This window comes from Manacus vitellinus, unplaced genomic scaffold (genome assembly GCF_001715985.3).
Source record: "Manacus vitellinus isolate BGI_N305 unplaced genomic scaffold, ASM171598v3 scaffold_79_pilon, whole genome shotgun sequence".
NCBI lineage: Eukaryota > Metazoa > Chordata > Aves > Passeriformes > Pipridae > Manacus > Manacus vitellinus.
The window spans coordinates 1428857-1450997 of record NW_021940812.1 but is presented as its reverse complement, the minus strand read 5'-3'; the positions used below and the strand labels follow the sequence as shown (position 1 = coordinate 1450997).

Sequence of the window (22141 nt, the reverse complement as noted above, 5' to 3'; positions counted from 1 at the left end):
GCAGAGAAAGTCTACTACAGACTTCAGGAAACACACCATGGCAGTATGAGCAGTGCCACTCACTGGGCTTGAATCACCTAAACAGGATAATAAACTTTACCTCAAACATGCAGTTGAGTCTTTTGCCATTTGCCAGTCAGATCCCCTGTTACCTGTGATATTGACTTCTCCCTCTAACAAGACAAAATCAAACTACTCTAAAAGAAACAAACTCCTGACAAATAAAAACATATTTTGAATTAATATAATATATACTTGGCACTACTACACATAGTGGTTGCAATATTTGAACATCAGAATAAAAATAATTTGTATGTGGCAGCTGAGACATTAGTGCTGCATCTCCACTAGATATACACCAAGAACATATAGCTAAGGCAATTAGAAAACTCTTACAGTTTCCTGCGAGTCTAAAAGCCAAAGCTACTTAAACCACCCTCTTAAACATCTTCATAAGTAATCTCCATTAGTCTTTGAAGTTGAGGATTGACAGAAGGGCAGAGAAGGGTGAGCGCTGTGCATTCCCACTGCGGCCGTTGTTCTTACTTGGCTACAAAAACTACCTGCATGACTGAGCTGCAAACACTGTAAATTTGCATGTCCCAGTTTTCAGAAGTATTCAGCACCTCCACAAAGCAGTGGCTTTTTAAAGGAAAAGTTCAGAACTTGCTGATGGCCTGTAAGAACACAGCAAACACAACAGACTTCTAAAAGCTCAGGATCTGCCATAGAGTTTCCTATTTCATTTTTGCGTGTTGGTGATGACACAAGTTTCTCTTTGTCCTTTCCTCTCCTCTCTGACACCAAATTAAATGGCATAAAGCCTTAGCAGATACTCTTATGAAACACTACCTCTGCCCTCAAGGCACATGCCTCGAGACATCAGCAGAGCCCAAGACAATGAGGCTTTATCAGAAACATCTCACAACATGTTTCAGAAAGAGGCAAGGAACCACAGCCCCTCAAATCTTAGTATGGTATTATATGTGCACACTATGGATTTCTGAGGAAAATTAAAACAAATGTACTCTTGTCTAAAGCAATCAAAAGCATCAGATGCAACTAAAACAACCACCTTAGCCATCTTTGGCTGTCAGGGATAAAAAAGCCAGTTTGGTGGGAAAAACACAGCTCTAATTTCAAGCCTCCTTTCTCTCCACACCTGCAGCAAGTTCTGTTTCTTCAGAGGTCTACAAGCATGAAGAGCAAATGTGGGCTTTGACTTGGTCTGCCAGAAAGATGGATCACTAGTTCCCACATACGTAGGGGAGGAAATAGTGTCACTATGTTGCAAAGGAGTAACACTCCTCCCTTTAAATTCTGCAGAGCGTACTGGATGTGCTGCTAGTTGGACAGCTGGGTTTTTTCCCCAGGAATAGGACAGGTAGGACAATTTCTCTGCCATCTTCCATACTAGAACCCTGAACTCAGCAAGGCTGTAGTCCAGAAAACAAAGTTCAGTCACTTCCACAAGTACCTACCACTGACAATCATGACAGATGATAAGAAGCAACTTCCTGTTATATAGAAGTCACATGTGAGGAAAGCAGTTTTTAATGAACCTGGGAATAGAGCTACACTTCCTAAAAGGCAACATTATGGCCAAGTCCCTCAGCCTCTTGAGTACATATTGAAGAACACTGAGTACAAACAACTTCAGAAGAAAGAATTGGCTGCTCTAAACAAAATGACTTCAGAGCACTGTGCTGATTAACCTTAGGGAAGGGATGACGGTATCCATGCAAAGGTCTTTGATGTGCTTTTCACTCTCTTTAAAATGAATAAATCGTTTTCCTCCTCACTTTACACAAAATTTCTCAAAGTTTAAAGGCCATGTCCTTAAAGGCAGAGTCCCCGTGTTCAGTTTTTCAGTCAAGAAAGTGAACACGTGTGTAACACCAACCTTGGAAAAAACATCCCAACCCAAATAAAAACCCTCAGGAATTCACTGCAGCAAACATCATTGCATTCATACCACATCTATGACCACAGAAGTACAATATAACCACATGATTTTTTAAAAAAAGAGATTACATCAACATCAAACATACTTCCCTCACAGCATGCCATTAAGGCAACAGTGTCCTATAATTTCACTTAGACACAAAAGTGCAGGTTCAGAACCACAGAAGTCACCACTCATGCCATGAACACCTCAAGTGCTGTATATAGATATACAATCACCACACAGTAAAATATAGTCAGTTCAATTATTAGCTGGGCTGCATGTTGTATTTGAGAGCACTGTGCCACAAATACAGAGATCAAGGAGAGGAGATAACATGGAAGATGGTTTTGCACAGAGGAAGAAAAGAAAAGAGTCCCTGTCTTCCCTGAGAGCAAGATCACACTGCTAACTAGAAATGAAGTGATGAGCAGAGGAAGAAGAGATTGGCTTTCCCTAAAGGGCTTCTCCCTGGCTAAAACCTTGTGTAAAGTGTGGCAAAAGCACCCTGGGCCCAGCTGGATGGTGCCAGGCTCCCTGCACAGCATGTGCAGGCTGGGGCAGCTCTGGCTCCTGCCTGCACCAACCCTGAGCACACACCTCTGCGGCTACTTCTGCCTCCCGCTGCTCCCTGAGCACAACAGCACTGCAAACCCACAGATCTGAAAATCCCACAATCCGTATAATCCTGGGTAAGGCAGAGATTTTCAACACCAATCACATTCTCAAACAGTTATAAATATATATATTCATTTACATATATATGCAGCATGTTGTAACTTTTTTCTCCTTATCACCCAGATCTCCAAATTGCCTACACTCTGTGCTTCTGCCACAGGACAAGAGTGAAACCACTCAGTTTAATTTCCTAGTCATGCCTGAAATCTCAGCCACTAGTCATCAGAGTGAACATAAGCCAACTAAGCAGGGCATAACAAAAAGTACTGCCACGTCCAATTAACCTTTGTTAGCACTTTGCAAATGGTTCTGAATAAGTGTAATAAGTGGTTTGATTTTTTCTTAAATTAGATACAGAGGGGATACTTTAGTTTGGTGATACCAAAGACATTTTTTCTCTTTACATTCCTTAACAGGTAACTAAATCCAGAGAATAATGACAATTTCTACTCTGGGAAGACTTCAACTACATGCACTGAAAGAAGTTACATATTTCTTATCAAAGATGACAAACTTGGTATCACTAGAAATCAACTGCATAGCTGTCCTACAGTACCCCTCCTTTGGACTTTACAAAACCACTATTTACATTAGCTTGGATAAAGAAATGTTTAGGAAAGATCTCAGCTACATTCATGAGAACACTTTATATTTTTACATCTGTTTTACTGGCACACACTTAGTCTCATCTTGACTGTACAGTTCTCACACACAGTTAATGCAGTGAATCAGCAATTATTTTTCTGGTGTCTCTAAGTGTCAAGATTAATTTCACTATTGCTGGTAATAAAATGGTTTCAAATGACATCTTTAATCAGTAAGTAAGAATGCACTCCTCCAATAGAGACAAGCTGTCACAAAAGGTCACCAAAATGTGACAGGATGGAAATTACGTTTGTAACTTCAACTGAAATGTTAATTCCTCTTTAAGTGTTTTCTCAACTATGTTCATATTTTAGAGTAAGGAGATGTAGGTCTGCAATAAAATTTCATTTTTAAACTACAGCATCTGTAAAAATTTGCTCTATAATCTCAAAAGGAAGTAGATACTTATATGCAAACAAGAATCTTTTGTGGTTTAACTTTCTACCACCTGGTCAATCATCTGGTCTCTTTAACAACAAATTAACAAAAAAAAAAGTTAGTATGAATAGAAACCATTTCACAACAGCAAGATTGTATTTTTGCCAAATACTAGTTTCAGAAAAACCTCTTTATAGAATCATCCACCTTTGCTTCATCTCTTCCTTATATCTCAGAGCTACACCCCAAATCACTTAAAATTACATTCAAAAATAAGTCTAATTCAAACCACTCTTCTTTTAACCTGTAGTGGAGCTTGACTGTTTTCTCCTCACTGGCTGGGATTTTTAGATTAAACTGAAGAATAAATCCACAGATACACAAATGCCCATGCAATTGTCATTTACCTTGCAATTATGTGCAGAAATTTAGTTATCCTAGAGTGCTCTTGCTTTTACAATACTCTGTTTCGTAAAGCCATCAACACCTTTTGTACAAATAAATGTAGTCTGTATGTGGTACATAAACACATGGTCTTATGGTTGTAAACACATTTGGAACTTACCTCAGCTAAAATACCCCTTGCCTGAATAGACCACTCTGTGCCTCTACAGGGTTCCCTTCAGTCTTACTCTAATCAGAATCAATTCCTGACTGCTAAAACAATGCTGAATAAAGGCCCTAATACATGCTTTGCCTGACATTGCAAGTAAAAGCAGCTATTTGCTAAATATGAACAACAGAGGAGAAATACCTTTGATTCAAAATCAAGCACTGACATCTCTCACAGCATGACACAGAATACCACTGTGAAGGTCTAGTTCAGCCTCCTCTGCAGCTGGTTCCTCACTGCTCATGAACAAGTCCTCTTAGCCACAACACCTCTTTACAGAATTAAGGCTTCTCAATTTTTTGCAGGCATAGTAAAAGCCCAAATCCCTTGCATTCAGATTAAAGAATTAATAGGTTATACAATTCACGAGAAAAATGCTTAGAACTAGCATCCTTTGCAAAGTAAAGCTTTTAAGGTAAGAGGAAAATTTCATCAGGATGAGTTCTAGTACTCTAGTATCTGCTCTGGGAATGCAATTCCAAAATGCCTTGCTGTGCAAAGGCACTGACTCATCTGTAAAGAAAGCAGAAGCACCCAGCTTCTAAGTTCAGGCTGCATGGCACCCTCTTAAAGGATTCTGGGTGAAGAATCCATCCCTACAGTCTGCCAAAACTTGAAAGTATCATAACACACATCTTCTCCCAGTTGTATCTAACAATTAGGCAACAGTACCTGACAATTTGCCTTCATTACCAGTTCACCTCTCTTGTGTATCTTGATTCTCTTCAAAAGATCAGGGCTTTTTCTCCATAGTTTGAATTGATATTTTGGTTCAGTAGCAAAACTATGAGAATGGTACATCTTACTGGAAGTAAAACTTAATTTCTGCCCATCTTCCTAATACCTTAATTTTAATTTTACTTATTATTTATTATTATTGCCACCACTCTAAGTCCAACATGAAGAGGTTATCCCCAGTGGGGTGGGCACAACACCAGTACTATATACCTGAATACCCAGAGCACATGAAAGATCTTTAGTTAACTCTCAAAGTCATAAACCAAAGTGATTTTACCTATAGACTAAAACAGAGCAACTGCAAGAAAGCTCCAAATCTACTGATTTGAAGTAGCAGTGGCAAATTCATTAGATACATAAAGCAGTGTTCCTAGAAACAAACACACTCACGTTTTATTACTCAAATAGGAAGAAATTATACCCTTTTAGACACTGCCTAAAGGATTAAGGGGCTTTAAGAGATCCAGATTGTTTCACGTTAGAAAAGCTGAATCCAGAAAAAAAGGGTTTCCGTGTTTTCTAACACACTCCCCAACAAGTTACATTTTCTCTAGGCCAATCCAAGAGCAGGAACACAACAGGTTCAGAGCATGCTTATATTCCTGGGGGAAAACAGCAAACATGTAGGTATTTCACAACAGAACACAAGTCAGAAGATCTGTTTTATCAGCTGAAAATCACCCAAAGAAATTCCTTAAAATGTATTCCAGCACAATACATAGTGAAGCACAGATCAGAGAGCTGCTGCTTGAAGACAGGAAAGCTTTTCAGGACACCACAGAGGTCCCAGTGAACAAATATAACAATGATTTTCAAAACATGATATGTTTAAACATTATTCCTAAGGAGACAGACACCACACGCACTACAAGACACGACATATGGCTTTGGACAATTTGGATATAAGCCAGTCTAAGTTAGAAGGTGATTGTTCTACCTTTTGCCATTAAACTCTTTTAGAAAAGTTTTGGCAAGCCTGTCTTTTACTTTCATTCGTTACAGCTCTGCAAACCAGTCCATTGCCACAAAACCTCACCCAAAGTTTCTGGAATGTTTCTCCTTTCTCTTGTCACATCTGAGAGCCGAATTATTGTTCCTTCTTTCCGTTCCGTTTTGAACCGTAATCGTCCGGACTCTTCATCATCATCCTCCTCTTCATCAGATTCTTCTTTTGTTTCTTCTTGAAGTTCCAGAGATCCAATCGCTGCCTAAACCACAAAATACAAAGGACACACAACATGAAAAATCTATTTTCTCATGATCAGTGTCAAAAGGCAAATCTTTATTTAAAGGCCCTTTTGAACAAATTTTGCTGGCATTACACTTTGTGCTCATGCATAATTCAGTGAACATTTAAGAGCTTGGTGAATTTTTTTTTAAATAGAAATATATGAACTATACAATACATTATAAAGTAAAATCTAGTTAGAAAATAAATTTTGCTGCAACGTTTCAGGGAATATTGAAACTCCAGTTAGAACCTCCAACTGATTAGCAGCTACTTCTTAACATTTTAGCACTGAATTCACTAAGATACAAACCTGGGATACTGCCAGTTTCAAGTACTTCAAACAGTAAACCAACAGGGTCTTTTTTTTTTTTTTTCATTTTTTTTTAGAAAATATCAGTAGCTTGTTGTTTAAAAAAACCTAACAAACACCAACAAAAACCAGATAACCATGCATCTCAATCGCATTCCTCTAGGTATGCATAACTGTACTTGTCCTTACTTTTTCTATTCCTTGAATATTTCCTACTTTCAATTCAGCAATTGATGAAGAGAATGGAGAATGGTATTGAATAAAATTTGAAAATACTAAATCAGTATTCTGGAATGCTACTCCCTTTCCCGTTTTCTCTATAATAGAGAACATTTATTTAGATAATGTCCCAAATAAAAAGGGATCCCTTTCCTTCAAATTAATAGGAAAAAAAATCCATTTCATTGCCCTGTGCTGGCCTGATGAAAATAATGTTTCAGAATGTTACATAAGTTATATTTGATGTCAGCAGTTGAAAATTAGAAGTGTTCTAAGACAGCATGATTTTCCATAAAATTTTTCTGTTACTGTGTATTTGGTTATTTCTTGTTCAAGTCCATTTACTCATTTCTTAGAATTAAAATGCATGTGTAGGCTCCATGCAAAGACTCCAAATACATTATAACTTTTATGCTGCTTGAGGACCAATTACTAAATGAGTGAAATCTAACATGCAAAAATGGTTTAAACTTCAAATTAACCAGATCAGTGCCGAAATTTATATGAAAAAAGCACAGCAAGTGTGACAGTCAGGCAGACACATATCAACTCACAAATCAAGAAAAAGAATTAATGGAATCAGTTGTGCAAGAGACTGCAAATTTCCTTATCCAGTAGCCCAACTTCATCCATAACAAAAAAAAAACGTGGGAAGCAAGACCAGAAACAGGATGATCTGGCAAGACACTTTCTGCTTTAAAAGACAGCACACCTTATGAACTCCAGCTCAAAGCTACTATAACTCTGGTCTGGTAAATAAATGATCTGTGTACTTAATTCCTGGGCTTTAATGGACTCCTGATCCCAAGTTATTTTCATTTAATCATCCCCTTATCTCAAAATGATTTTATCCATTCCCAGTAAACATTCAAGCACTACACTTTCTGACCTCACAAAAATGCTTTAAGGAAGCAGCCAAAGCCTTATACTTCACAAATGTATTTGTTTTTATGTAACAATTTTATAAAAAAAAAAAAAGCTTAAACCAGACAGAATAGCAGACAAAAAGCCCCAAAACTTCAAGAGTGAAAGAGATGTAAACCTCAAAAGCAAACCCATATTGAGCACAATTGGTCTGATTAACATATCCATGTATAATCAAAACACCTCTGAGGACAGGCCGTTGAGACTCATGGAACAGAGGAGGGATGTTAGCAAGGAAAGAGATGCTAAGGTGGTTTAATAAAAACAAACAAGAGGGAAAGACAGGCTTAGCATTTTACTTTCAAAAGAGGGACTCAGAAGAGAAAGGAGTAGCAATATCTCTATTAAATCTATGGTTTGAAGTATCACAAACCCCATAATTTTACTGTATCAATGCTTGTTTTTAGAAACCTTCCCTTCAGGATCAGGATTTGGAAGTCAGAACTGGAGCAGCTCTTTTGCAAGACATTGATCTCACTACACTGAGCCTCCTGTTTTACTTTAAAGCATAAGCCCCAGATATCCACTCTCTATGTCCATGCCCATTAAAAGCTCTATTGGAATTACAGTTTTTATTAACCAAAGACTGGTCTCAGTCATGTAATCTCATCTGTGAGTGCAAAACTTACTTGTGCAAGGCTCTGTGTGTAGCTCAGACTTCAGAATCAGGACTAGAAAGTCTGATAAGAAAGAATCAGGACTATGCAGTCCGTGTAATCCTGAAAAGTTCTGCTATGTTTTAATGAAATGCTACAGAAAATACCTGTGGAAACTGTTGCCTTTTGACAACTACTTATTCTGGGGGAAAAAAAATCCATTCTAAAAAGAAAAGAATACAAGTTGTAACAGACTACAAGACAACTACTTACCTATACAACAATAAAAAACATTTATCAAACTCTTCTAGACTAGCACTATACTGTTTCTAGCCACTTATACCAATTCTGCAGCCTTCTGGGTCTGATTCCCTTTATTCATCAGCATAATGTCATGCTATTAACAAACAACAGCCCTACAAGCATTAAATATCAAAGACAAAAAAAAAAGAAAAAGAAAAATCAAAGGAGTGGATGAAAAAGAAGGCACCAAGGAAAGGCAGTGCTGGAGGATGCTAACTGACCCATGTCCAAGTCTGATTACACGTGTTATTGAGGGATTTGTATTAGTTGCAATGGAGACACAAACATGTCTGACAGCCAACCATATGTTCTCTCCATACAGCTCCAGGAAAGGTTAGCTGAGCTGTGTAGGAGCACACACTCTTCCCCTGCAATTTGTCCAACAGTTGGAGCATGCAAGACTTCTAGATGAGCTTTTCCAATTTCCAGTCAAACAGGATGAGCACTTATGCCAAGACTATAGTATATAAAGGGATTTTATGTTTCAAAAAGACACAACTGCAGACACAGAATTAAGACATACTAGTACTTATAGGATTGCTTTTAATACTTGCTAATCATGAATATCTCTGCATGTACATACACAGCCCCTGAATGGCCACTTCAGGTCACTTGACTGGACCTGCCAGCCAAGGCTTCTGGCAGCTCTCCTCAAAGGGAGCTTTACATTTCCCATTTTGACACCTTGCACAAAGCCACCAAAGAGCTTTGCTGACCCTTACAAAGAAAAAGAACGACCTTTCTTCTACCACAAGGTCAGAGGTTCCTGCCATCCTCATTAAATAATTATGCCATAAATCCCAGTCACTGACCAGAACTCCTCATGCTGGGCTATGAACCACTACTGAGAAAGAGTGAGTGCTCCTGCCCAGACAGCTCCCCAGGCACCTGCAGCAGTGGTAGCAAACACAGTCCAAGGAAAGTAGGAAAAAACACTGCTCAGCATGATCCTCCCAAAAGTGATTATCAAGTGTTCTGGACAGCTTTGTGGCAGAGACTGATAAGATGTTGTAGAGGCTAAACCAGAAACTTTACAAAGGTGAAACAAAGATTTATTAAGTAGCCAGAAAATAGGCAGTGGAGGCATCTACTAGAGGCTAACACTGAAGCAGTAGCAATTGCTCAGTCCTAGGGGAGGATCAAGAGATAAGAGGGCAGATAAGGGGATGTTACACCTATTCCAAGGGCATCTCAACTCCACAGATGAAAAATGGGACTAAAATAATAAACCTAAGTGCCTTTAAATATGTTTTAAAATTGGCTGCTTTGATTTGCACTCTTTTCATCACTTTCCTCCAGGCTGACAAGTAGTGTCTTCAAACTTGAACAAAAGTACTAAAATGCAGAAGTTTTGGCTACACACAGATGGAACAATTCAGACAGAAACATTGGCCTTTTTTTCCCCAAGCCTGTACTCTATCAAAAGAAAAGCAGTATGTAGGACATTTTCATGAAATGTTTTCTTGATTAAAGTCCTCTACATTTCTTATCAGCATAACCCAAGACACGGTTTAAATTTATGCAATGACAAATCCCCTATCATACACTTCACAGATTAGTTCTGATATAAAACAAAGAAATCACGAATTCTAATTTCAGGAGGGTTTATTTTTATTTCATTTTCACATTCACATTTCACAGAAGTAATTAGTGATAGTTTTCCTCTAAAAATATTTAGGACATGATGCCTCATGTGACCGTTCTACCACACCTATTTGCTGTTGAAATTTCCGGGTATTGAGTGTTTCTGCTTTGTACCTTAAGAACACAAAAATATTTTCTGAACCACTGCTACATTTTTCAAGGAAGCTCCACAGAGAGTGTTATTTATTTAAAATCCAAGGTTCTAAGCACTGTTTCAAGCACAAGCTTTACCTGCCTTTTCCTCACAGCTCCCACCTTGAGTGCCACTCCTAACAGGTGTCTAACTTCCCATATTCAATTCACTTGTTTCCTCCCATTATTTTCCAACTCCTCATCCAGTCAGTTTTTCTCTTGGTTTACAGAGTTTCTTCATGCAATCTAATAAGAGGCTTTATTTGGTTTTAATGTGGGAACTGCATAAAATACAACACCAAACACTCTTTTCTGTCAGCTCGCTCTCAGTTGTTCACATGCCAAATTTCAGTCAGGAGATAATAATGCTACTTCTTTGCACTCATTACAGCTCCATTCTTGTGTTGCACTTTTCTACAGGAGAATGCCAACTTTAGCCTTGTTTACAAGTAACAAATGTTGAGATTTTAGGGAGAGTACTGTTATATAACACTCAAATAAAGAACACTCTTCAGAGTTGGAGGTGGCATCTAACCTTGCAATAAAAAGAATTGGATACTCTACAAAGGTTCTCTCTCTTAGTGATATTCTCATTTAGAGAGTACAATTATGAGCCTGCTGCCAAATGTAAATAAGCTACATAATAAATAAGAACAGAATAAAAAGATGCTACTGTTTTGGGAAGAAAAACCTGTGGTAATCTGCAAACCATTAGAATAATGCCAGAACATAGAGTAAGCAAATAAAGATGTGGCCAAAATGCTCAAATTATATGATGAACAAATTCTGTAAAAGATCTATTAAGAAAAACAATAAAAACTTTCATTAATGGTATCTTTTGAATGAAAGGAATTTAATTCTGAATTGGATGAATTTAGACAACATCGTTATTACAGAATTCTCATTAGTTTGTACTCTAAAAATGAAGCTGTACTTTTTTAAGGTCATGAGTTTGACAGTGAATCTCAGCTATGTATTTAATTTTACATGATGTGCATTGTGTCCATCATCTCAGACTGCAGCTGCAGAAAGCCCAAAAGCATCACTCCACTTCCAAAATGCCAAAAAGAAAGTGTATATAATCCAGTGAATGAACAAAACGTGTTTAGACATTACACAATTCTTTCAAAGAGTAGATTTAATACTAGTGAAGTAGCAAATAACTACTTTAAGGTTTATTTGGTACAAGATGTCATGCTTGCAACAGTGGAGGACTGAACAACGCAGGTGGCCCCTTTCAGTGCAGATCTCTGCCTACCAAGGAATGTTGTTTTACCAAAATAGGTTTGATACAACAAGACCATCACAGCACACCCACTTGTAAGAACTTCATAGAGTAACACTGCTGTGTCTTTGAGGAATTAATTTCCTGATGAGTTAAAGCTCCAAAGAGGAAACACACTCTGACTACACTTCTCAGCAGGTAATCCATTCAACCCTATTTAATTAAGAACTGGAATAAAAGTAATATTAAAGCAGATTCCTGCTGGGGAAAGAAAAAAAATCCCCCATCAAAAACTTGCTGCAAATTAAAAACAGGTATGATGCCTCTGTTCTGGGCTATAATCAGTGACTGTATATGTGGCAGTCTTTGGCATAAGCTTTCTCCTTGCAAATGAAGGAACTCATTCTTTCTCCTAAGTAAAGAAGTAAAATAAACTTCACAGGAACTTCAGTCCCAACAAAACTCCTTTCAAAAAAACAATCTAACCTTTGCCCTTCTAAAATACTGAACTTTCCATGCTCACACTCCTCCTCAAAAGGGGATACCCAAGAACTGTATTTACACTCCCAGTGGCACAAATGATCCACCTGGAAAGTGAGGCATCACAGCTATTAGAGATTTAACACACAGCATGCAGTATTACTGTCATTCTCCTACCCAAACAGGCCTCTGAAGTTACTAATGTTGAAGCCAAGACTAAATATGCACATTTTGGCCTATTCCTTATGGTTTTCATCCCAGGGGAGAGAGGGCATCTGATGTATCTGACAATATAGATGCTATTACAATTCATCTTACACAAAGAGTAATATGACCAATAATTCAACACTGGCAAAGTGCATCAGTTCTTACTCTGTAATAGGTACAATTCTATGAAATCAATCTCTAAAAGAACTAGTTAAGTTTCCATTAAATTTACAACATACCTCTTCTGATTCATTTGCCATTGTCTGGGATTCTTCCAGCTCCTCATCAGCCGTATATTCTCCTTGTTCTTCCATTGCTTGCTCATTATATGATTGCATGTAATCTTCATCCTAAAGCAATAACACATGAAGGTGAAAAGACACAGGCAAACTGTACAGAATTGCAAACCCATGGAGAGGTGGGGTCTGACTACATTGTTACGACTTCCAGACTTGAAAAAAGTATTGTCTCTATCAGAACTGTCAATTACAAGTGATATGACATATATACAGTATAATTAGCAGGGCTTTTAACTAGACCATAATTTCAATATCATCAAAACTAAAGCAGTTTTCACTCAGATACCAATGTTATAATAAAGATACCACCTAATACTGTTTGCTCCAACTTCTCCTATACATCTACATCTAAATGGGGTCAATCCCCCATTTACAAATTCATGAAGCAAACTGCAGTCCTTTCTTACCAAAGAAAACATGCACCTATGCACATATACATTAACATCAGATTTCACCCCATAAGAATATAAACATTCTTAAAACACTCTGCAAGCACCTACATATGAGCAGGTTCAACTCCGAAAAATTATGAACATAAAACAAGAGTAAAAGCTTTCCTGAGTAAGTTTGCTTGTATTTTAAAACACCTCACTGATCACATACAGTTTTAATTAAGATTAAATCACTTCACTGGCAATTAAAGCCAGTGCATGTTCTCTAATACGCTGCTTAAATTATATTGAATTATGCAGGTGACATTTTCTGAACTAACCTCCAATCTCTTTATTCAGGTTTAGACAGTTCTCAGTTACAAAAAGGATGAACGAGCAGGACATCAATCACTTTGGGATATTAGCACCTTAAAGATGTCTTTAGCAGGTCAATAATCTTTTCACCTTCGAAGGACTTTATCAGATCTTGTCTAAAGCCTGGATAAAAGCTTTTGCATTAAGTACTTCTAACAATTGGCAGTGTATCTCCACCACACAAAGCTGTTTTCTTCCTTAAGGATACAATCCTCAAGGTCATGATTCTCAACTGCCTTCCCGCATGACAAAGGAGCATTACCTACCGCCAAACAAGCTGTCAACACAAACTTTGTCACAGCCTAGATAAAGAAACTGGCAGACAGTGATAATAGGTCTAATTTCCCCTCCTCCCTAGGGAGGCAAACAGATTTTAAATCAGTCTAAAACCCTATGCACGCAAAGCAGTGTTATCTTTGAAGATACAATAGAAAGAAACTCACTGGAAATTCATCGAGGGGTTCATTGATTTCAAGGTCTAGCACTTCATCTTCTTCTCCAGGCTCTTCCCCATATTCTATTTGGTCTTCTGTCAGCTCAGGATCATTGCCTTCATAATGTCCTTCCTCTGCATACTCTGAAGCATATTCTTCAGGTGCTTCAGATTTGTCATAACCAATTTCATCTTCCCCTTGGTCATACTCAGACTCATGTTCTAGTGACGGATCATTGATGGACTCAGAGATTTCATATGATGCCAGCATGCCAGATGTGGCACTGAGGCTCACCGTGACACCTGGAGAGCTGTGGGATGGGAGGGATTCAGAGGTTGGAGTGTAACAGTCAACTACCCGCAAAGATTTAGCAAAACAAAGCCAACAAACATAAGTTCTCTAAGTTGGTGGACAGAATTATACCCCATACACTATTTGAGTGCATGCCATGTTCTCACAATGCATACTGTACTGCAGCTTATCACCAGCTGCAGGCTATTTGACCAGGGGAATCAAACGAACCAGATGGTTTAGCAGGTCAAACTGGCAAAAGTCCTGCTTTGTCACCAAAGCAGACTGGATTCAATTTTAATTCTAAGACTAACAAAAAATACACAAAATTGCTATAACTGCATCTGTTTTCCCAATCTTTCAGAATATTCTAGTAAAATATTTTTTACTAAATGCATTCATGTTGTTCATTCTTGACTATCTTGAATTCAAAGTTACATTTTTATGACAGATTTAATGTTCTACTTAATATAAAATACATAGTCAATAACTGTAATTTAAATGCCTGAGACACTCTTAACTTAGTAACACCACTGGCACAGACACTGGAAAAAAACAATCAATACAAAAACTGACACATTTATAATCTGCAGGCAAAGCAAAGCTCAGAATTTACTGTTTACAACAGCTAGTGCCATCAACACATAAAAAAGCAACTAACCAACTGCAGACAAGTTAGAAAAGCAGAGGGGGGGGAAGCTCTTCTTGATTTCAGGGTTCAGGGTATAATGAAAATAAAGATATTTTTATTTTTTTTAAGTAACAGTCCTATTGTTGCCCGTAACAAATAAAAACACAAACCAACAGAGTGCCGGTTTATGCTGTGCTTTATTCGGGGCCCCGGGAACCTGAAGACTAGCGTCCCAAGTCAGGATTCCAAAGACTTCCATTCTCAGTTCAGCTTTTATACACAACCAAGTTTACATGCTGTTTCCACAGCAAAACAGTTACATTCAGTTACAAACAAGCTCATAGCAGTTTCTACAACAAAACAGTTACAAGCAAGCTCATACTTCATACTGATAACAATTAATAATCATCTACTCTAATCATAAATCTTCTTAAGCTGTCTTACCCCTAGAAACTGATTAACAGACCCTTACCACATCCCAGGTAACAAATCATTATATACATGCTTGACTAAATCCTTTGATTGTTGTTGCTATCTCTTCAGCACATTCCATGCTCACAAACAAGGTTGCTAACTTACTACTTTGGAGTGCTGCTTTCTAGGCCTACTCTCCTACTAAGCCTTAGCCATTCTACTACTAAATTCGAATTATTCTGCAACACTATTATTCACCATTTTCCTACATTTGGGAGAAAAAGATCCAGGCAGCTCTGAGCTATTTGCATCTATAAGACAGGGAAGATTTAACACAAAAATGAAGACATTATGCAGGATTATCATTATCCTCCCAACTACAGAAGCATGAGGTTGAATGGAAATAGAAGGAAAAGGGAAAGGCTCTCACTCTCTGCCAATAAAACTGCTAAAAATGCAAAACTTGTCTACAGAAACCTGCTTCCACTGAGCAATACTATCACACTTCAGATACTTTCTTATCACTCATGTGGTTACATAGCCACTCCTGCTGCCCAGGGGTCTCAGAGAGGATATACAGTGAAGTGACAGAAAGAACCAATAGGGATTCCCTCTTTTGAAGGGAATAGTCCAACCCTCACTACTGCAGGAAGGAAAACAGCAGCCAATGGACAGCTGGATGGTTGGAGCATTTTATCACACCACCATCAGTCCAATACAATGACAGGACTCCTTATACTACTTAAGGTTAAGCACAGGAGATCTCTGAGATATAAATATATCAATGCATGTTATATATACATTCATACCCCTTCAGATGGCATGACCTGCACAGCATGCAACAAGTAAAGAAAAAGCTGGAAAAACACACAGGCCATTAAAAGCAGCAGTGGTATTGTATCACTTTGGCATCACAAGCATCTTCCCCCTGCATCAGTCCAGCTTGAAAAGTAAAAAGACACTCATTTTGAGTTGTGATGCCCATAACTCAGCTGTGGAGCTGTATCACCAGGGAGTATTCACAGGGCAGGATCCTCAGTGAACTTCTGTGGAAGTACCTGCTCCAGACTATAAACTCTGTTACAAATTTTCTGCTGTGTAATTGTACACAAACAATTAAGCCACAAATCAAGCCTCATCAAGTGTGCAATTCCCCTCCTTAGGGTCTTAGAAGGTAAGATATTTTTAAAAGAAAGACGGCAGAAAAGGACTTCACAGGAGAAGGAAGCTCACAACAATACTGAGGCTGCAAACAGCAAAGCTCTGTAAGTGTTTATAATGAATTCTATATGCATGGGAGATGACACCATTTCTTCTCATAAGCTTTTTATAGATTTGAGTTAAATTTCTGAGATTGAAATAACCAAAATAATGTTATTGATATGCAAATAATGCTACTGAGTACATTAGATATACATCACCAAGTAACTGGCTAAGTAAAAACCAAAACCATTTTAAGCATGTAAGAATAACTTTAGTTTAGTAGTTATCAGTAATCAGTAGTAGTAGCCATTAGTAGCTTTGAGTTATCCAAAACAAGATTCAGGAAAGAAATACCGAAATTCTTGTTCCTCTTCATTGTCACTTTGCAGAAGATCGTCATTCAGCTCTTCATCTGACAAGTCTGATTGATTCTAGGTTTCAGAAAAAGTCAATCATAAATATAAAAGATATAAACTTTTAACTACTGAAAGTTCTGAATACTAAGTATTTTTTTATGAAAATCACACCTCAGAATAAGACCATACCTTCAAGGAAACGACCTAATTTGATAAGGAAAAAAACTACAAGACAACAAATCTTAAAATACATCCTTGGTAGTCTAATGGAAATTTACAGAACTCAAATTTGCCTGTCTATCGACAGTTTTCACTGCTCCATTCTCAAATACAGCCAAAGATGACAACTTGCTTAAGACCAGGAAGGAAAAAAGCTCTAGTTCATGGCCTTGTGACATTGATGCATTAGCAAGACAAGAAAATGCATGAAATTACTTTTAAGTTCTAGAGAGCAAAGATACAGACTGGAGAAAAGGATATAAAGTTGTTTCATTTATTTTTTTTTTAATAATTACCCACTCAGAAGAGGTATCTGCAGATTTGCTAACCAACATTTCCAACCCCTTAAGTAACAGGCAGAAAGGTTACACAAAGGTAGATTTATCTAGAAGTATTGGGATGAGATTAAGTAGAAGGAAGTTTAGCATAAATAGTTCAGGGAAAACTTTCTGAGAAATGTATTTTTACCCCACCATATGTGTCCATACCCCTGTAACATTGCAAACCGAAAAGAATAGAAAAAGCACAAGAAAAAAATAATACTTTGGAGAATCTAGTATTAGTTAGTATTCACACAGATAATTTCATATTTTTTAATATAAGCAAGCAGCTTTATCAACTAGCATTCCAATTACAAAGATATTTACAATGTTAACTGCTTATGTTTTTGATAACTGCATAACACACATCTGCAAGCCCTATAATCTTGGAATTTTATTTTCTTTCTTAAACCAGTACATGAGACTAAGGAACTTCCTATCTTTAATAGGGAATACTTACAGAATAGTTTCAAGAAGTTTATTTGCAACAAATAGACTGTGGTTATAGAAAACTACATCAAATGAAACCTAACTCTTAAGAGATCTGGGTTTCTTAACAAACCTATTAATCTCCAACCAAACCTTAAAAACTATTTTCTAAATGAGTTCATTCAGCAGATAAAATATAAAAAGAGGTGACTAGCCAGTTTGATTTTCCAAACAGGAATCCTGTCTTCTCCTGCAGATATCTGGCAAACCCAAACATACATTTAGTTCTTTTCACAGAGTTCAGCATTGGAAATGGTTATCAGCATGAGGAGTCTATAGCAGACATGGTGAGAACTTGTTTGTGTTATCCAGTTCCAGCTGCTCCCATGTTTTTCCCCTCACTGTAAAAGGGAAAATCCTCCACCTACTCATCAGACAACGCAATAGCAGACTGTGCACACTGAGTGTAATCTTTAACAGACATCACTGATTCCTTTTTTATTTACTCTCTGGTAAATACTGCTGGTATTTTGACAAGTAATTTTTAATAGCCAGGAAATCAGCACTTGCATTAAATTCTCCAGCATGCTAATCAGCACTCAGGAGGCCTCATTGTTTTTTGGGTTTTTTGTTTGTTTTTGGGGGAGTTGGGGGGTTTTTGTTTTTTTTTTTCCTTTTTTTTTTTTTAATTGTGAAATCAATATGAGCTACAGGGAAATTCATTTTGAGAACCATCTCCTGTTTGGACTGTGTGTTATGAGAAGAAATACTATCTCAGAAAAAAGTAGTTTTTCTAAAAGTTGTATTTTAAAAAGCCTCACCTGGAGGTTTTTCACAAAAGGAAACACAACCCTGGGTGCAGAGAGCTCTGGCAATAGGACAGAGCTCAGGTATCAGGCTTTGGGGAGGTGATTGTAAAATACATGAGGTCAAACCAAACACCTGAAGTGGGTAAGTTGAACAACATTCACATTTTAATATCTGCAACAATTCACTTTAAAGCACATTTCTTACCTTCTTTCCAGTTAGCAAGTCCTCTCCAAGCAAGTCATCATCAAGTTCACTGGAAAACAGTACAAAATTTAAGAAGCTGAACCTTAGAAAACAGAAACAAATACCTTACAGGGTACATGCCTTAAAAAACTGACTTGAGGAGAATTGCTACAAAGCCTGCACAAACCCTTTCTTTTAGCAAAGCATTCAAGAAAAACAGATACCTATTTTCAGTGAAACAACAGACCATACATATTACCTCTGCTGTTGCACAGTCATTTCATTTCCACATGCTCTCCCTTCCATATCTCTACAACCAAACAGAGCACAATAACCCAGCCAAAATGCAGGCACAGCCAGATAAAAGCCAGACAGCCAGGTCCCCATTCTTCTAGGTCCTACATTTCAGGGTCATTTTGTCCTAACTGCCAATTTCCAGCTCCCCAGGGAGGAAGTAAGTGAGAGTGGGCAAAACTCAGTCTACAGGTCACCACGTGGCCCAAGACAGACCTGAGCAAGAAGGCTGGGAGGCCAGCTGGCTTGGGAGCCTGGATCTTCCCTAAAGGTCAGGCTTAGGCCTAGATTTTCCCTAAATACTTTACTGCCTCCTTGTCAAGCTGAGGGTAAGGTCAAACAGACACCTAGAGGGTGACAAAATCAAATGCACGTTTCACCACTTTTATACTCATGCCCAAGAATTCAGGAAGCACAGAAATACCTGGTTTACAAAACTTCTGCCATCACGTAGCAACTGTCCCATAAATAAGTTTCAACACAAAGAAACACATTCCAGATTAGCTGAACTTTAGAAAACCTGATTAATCTCATTCTTCTTCCTTCAGTGAAAAAATTATCTAGTGGCAGGAATAAACAGCTTCCCCTGTTCTATAATAAACAGTTGTTATTGACAAATGTATGCAGTAGAATATGCATGTCAATACTTAAATGAGATGCCAGTGCATTGAAATATGAGCTGCTATTTGACACTACTTCTACCTGTATACCTTAAAAAAACAAAAACCCCAAACCAAACCAACAAAACCACCATGCCTTAGATACTACATAAGAACAAAATTCTCCGAACTGAGAATGTGCTATAGGAACAGAATTTCTATAAGAGTTCCTTAGGACTGTATGGTAAATACTTGAAAATGGGGAGGCACTTCCAAGACATAAATAACTGCTAAGAGTTGCTTTTGCAGATGGATATGTCTCTTTCAGAGCTGATTATTGTACAGATAACATGGGGGTGGAAAGGGGGAATAAAAATCTTGTGGGCTAGGAAAGAACAGATGATACACCAAATCAGCCCTAAATAGGACATTATTATCAGTACACAGAATTTATCCATGGTTACTGATCTCAAATATTTCCAGGAATGACTGAACATTGACAAATAGCAATTGTTTTGTGCTCACTTGTAATATTAAACAAAAATTGGGACATAAGACATATGACACGTTCCAAAGAGCAAACTGACTGGAATTTAAGCCCTTTATTTCAGAGACAGGAAACTCTACCTAACAGAAATGGTTGCAGAAGCATTTCTTACTTCAATTTTGTCTCTAAAAAATCACTAATCTCTTCAACTGCCAGTAACCTGACAAATGCACCAAAGGGTTTGAAAATATTTCCCAGCACTATGGTCCACCACTGACAGCTTTTAATAAAACTGCACTGGAGAAATTCCAAAGGATGGTAAGAGCGTTACAGCAGCACTCGAAGACAAAAAACAAGTTAGACATTCAGATTAAGAAAAGGAACGGAAAAGTAAAAGATGAAATTAGTTTTCTAAACATAGTTAGGGATATTAAACATGTTACTGAAAAACATCCTCGACGTGATTTTTCAGAAAAAGATTAACATCTGATGAATAGAAATAACTGCAAACATATTCTAGATTTTTGAAGCTTTGCCTTATTGCTTAGCAGTCAAAAAAATTGGCACTAGCATATAAATGAAGCTTATATCAGAAACAAAAGTCCTTACAGGATGCCGTCCAAAACCTCTAAAAATGTTCAATGTTATTCAGTAGTTTCGTTAATGAATTAAAAGAAGAAAAATGACCATAACTTTCTGAATAAACAAAGTAACAGTGAAAAGCCTGCACGGTAAAGCTGTACTATCTCAAGGTTTCTAAAACAGCCGTATCTGAAGTTCTCTCTCAGAAAGAGGACCAGAAGTACTAAATCCCACCATTAAAAAAACCAAAACAAACTAAGAAACACAAAGCAGGCAAAACAGATACTGAAAGATCTCAGACTAGCTGACAAAAACAGACAAAAATGAATGGCTGCAATCTGCTACCACACTAAGCCACATAAAATAATCTGACCTGGAATAAAAGTACACATCTGTGATAGTTTCACAGTCACTTCAGCCTCACTATCATCAAGACACAAAAGTTTCCAAACCACAGTACTAGGAAATTTTGGGTTAAGGTAATATAAAAGAGTCCACTGGTTTCACAAGAAACAGACCCATTTCCTTACATTGCCTCAACTTCCAGTACATCTAACATTCCCTTCATTGAATAAATTCAGCACACCAAATAAAGACAATAATAATAAAAAAGACAACAACCAGTGGAAAGTTTTCTGCCAGCGTAGAGAAATGAGCAACCTCAGAAGGGTCAGAACAAGTGAATTTGAGCAAAAGTCAACTACTAAATCATTCCTGTCATCTCGAAGGAAAGCACCAGAAATGCAGGTTTTTTTCCAAACCCAAGCTTTGGGTTACCTAAAGAAATACATATACAAATGAACACCCTGTGATAAAGACGTCAGAGTGGCCCTCTCTGGCCTCCAATTTCATGAACATGCCTCATTAAACATGAGCAGCAGCAAGGATATAAATGTTTCAGGAAAAGAACTTGTGGAAAAAATGTAATGGGAAAAATTCTCCAAGAGCAATGTTACATTTGTATCCCAAATTACTGGGGCCTTCCAACTATCAGTTATCACCTCCAGTGTTTGAGAAAGGACAGATATCTGAAAATTCAAAATTATTTAAATAACTGGGGGATGTGACTCAGTCAAGTAACAACAAAGTAAGAGCTGATGGTTGATCACAATGTGTGACTAACAGCAGAACTCCAGCTCCCCCCAAAACAATACTTATGTTGCAAACCAAAGCATGAAGGATTAAAACACCCCAAGACTACTGCATTCATTCAGCCTTTTTTCTATCTTGAATAAACTGTCCTGTACTGAATTAGGCCAGTAGGTTAAAACTTTAAGCAATTACATTAGGCAACAACATATCCACGTACAGCATTTGTAATTGCCAAGACACTCACAGAACTTAACACTTCCAAATACAGCTTGGCAATCTGAAAAGAATAATAATATTTTAAAAACAATATTCCAACACATGCAAATAATATTCTACTGGATATAGTTGTAACAAAAAAAAATTCTGAAATTTTGAAGCTCTGGAATCTTCTGCTCTGCACCTGGAATCACTTCTCTTACAATTTCAGTAAGCTGCAGAACTGCATTTTTTATATTTATCTTAAGTTATATGCAGGTAATAATAA

At 37.5% G+C, this 22141-nt stretch overlaps 1 protein-coding gene across 1 annotated transcript in view; it reads right to left on the bottom strand.

Annotated features, from left to right (window-relative positions):
- The window catches only part of RBM33 (RNA binding motif protein 33), a 103583-nt gene that overhangs the window by 69242 nt on the left and 12200 nt on the right, over window positions 1-22141 (bottom strand). The window contains 5 exon segments of the mRNA XM_025896360.2: window positions 6034-6205; window positions 12508-12618; window positions 13757-14057; window positions 16641-16717; window positions 18625-18673. Of these exon segments, the coding sequence (XP_025752145.2) occupies window positions 6034-6205; window positions 12508-12618; window positions 13757-14057; window positions 16641-16717; window positions 18625-18673 (710 nt within the window).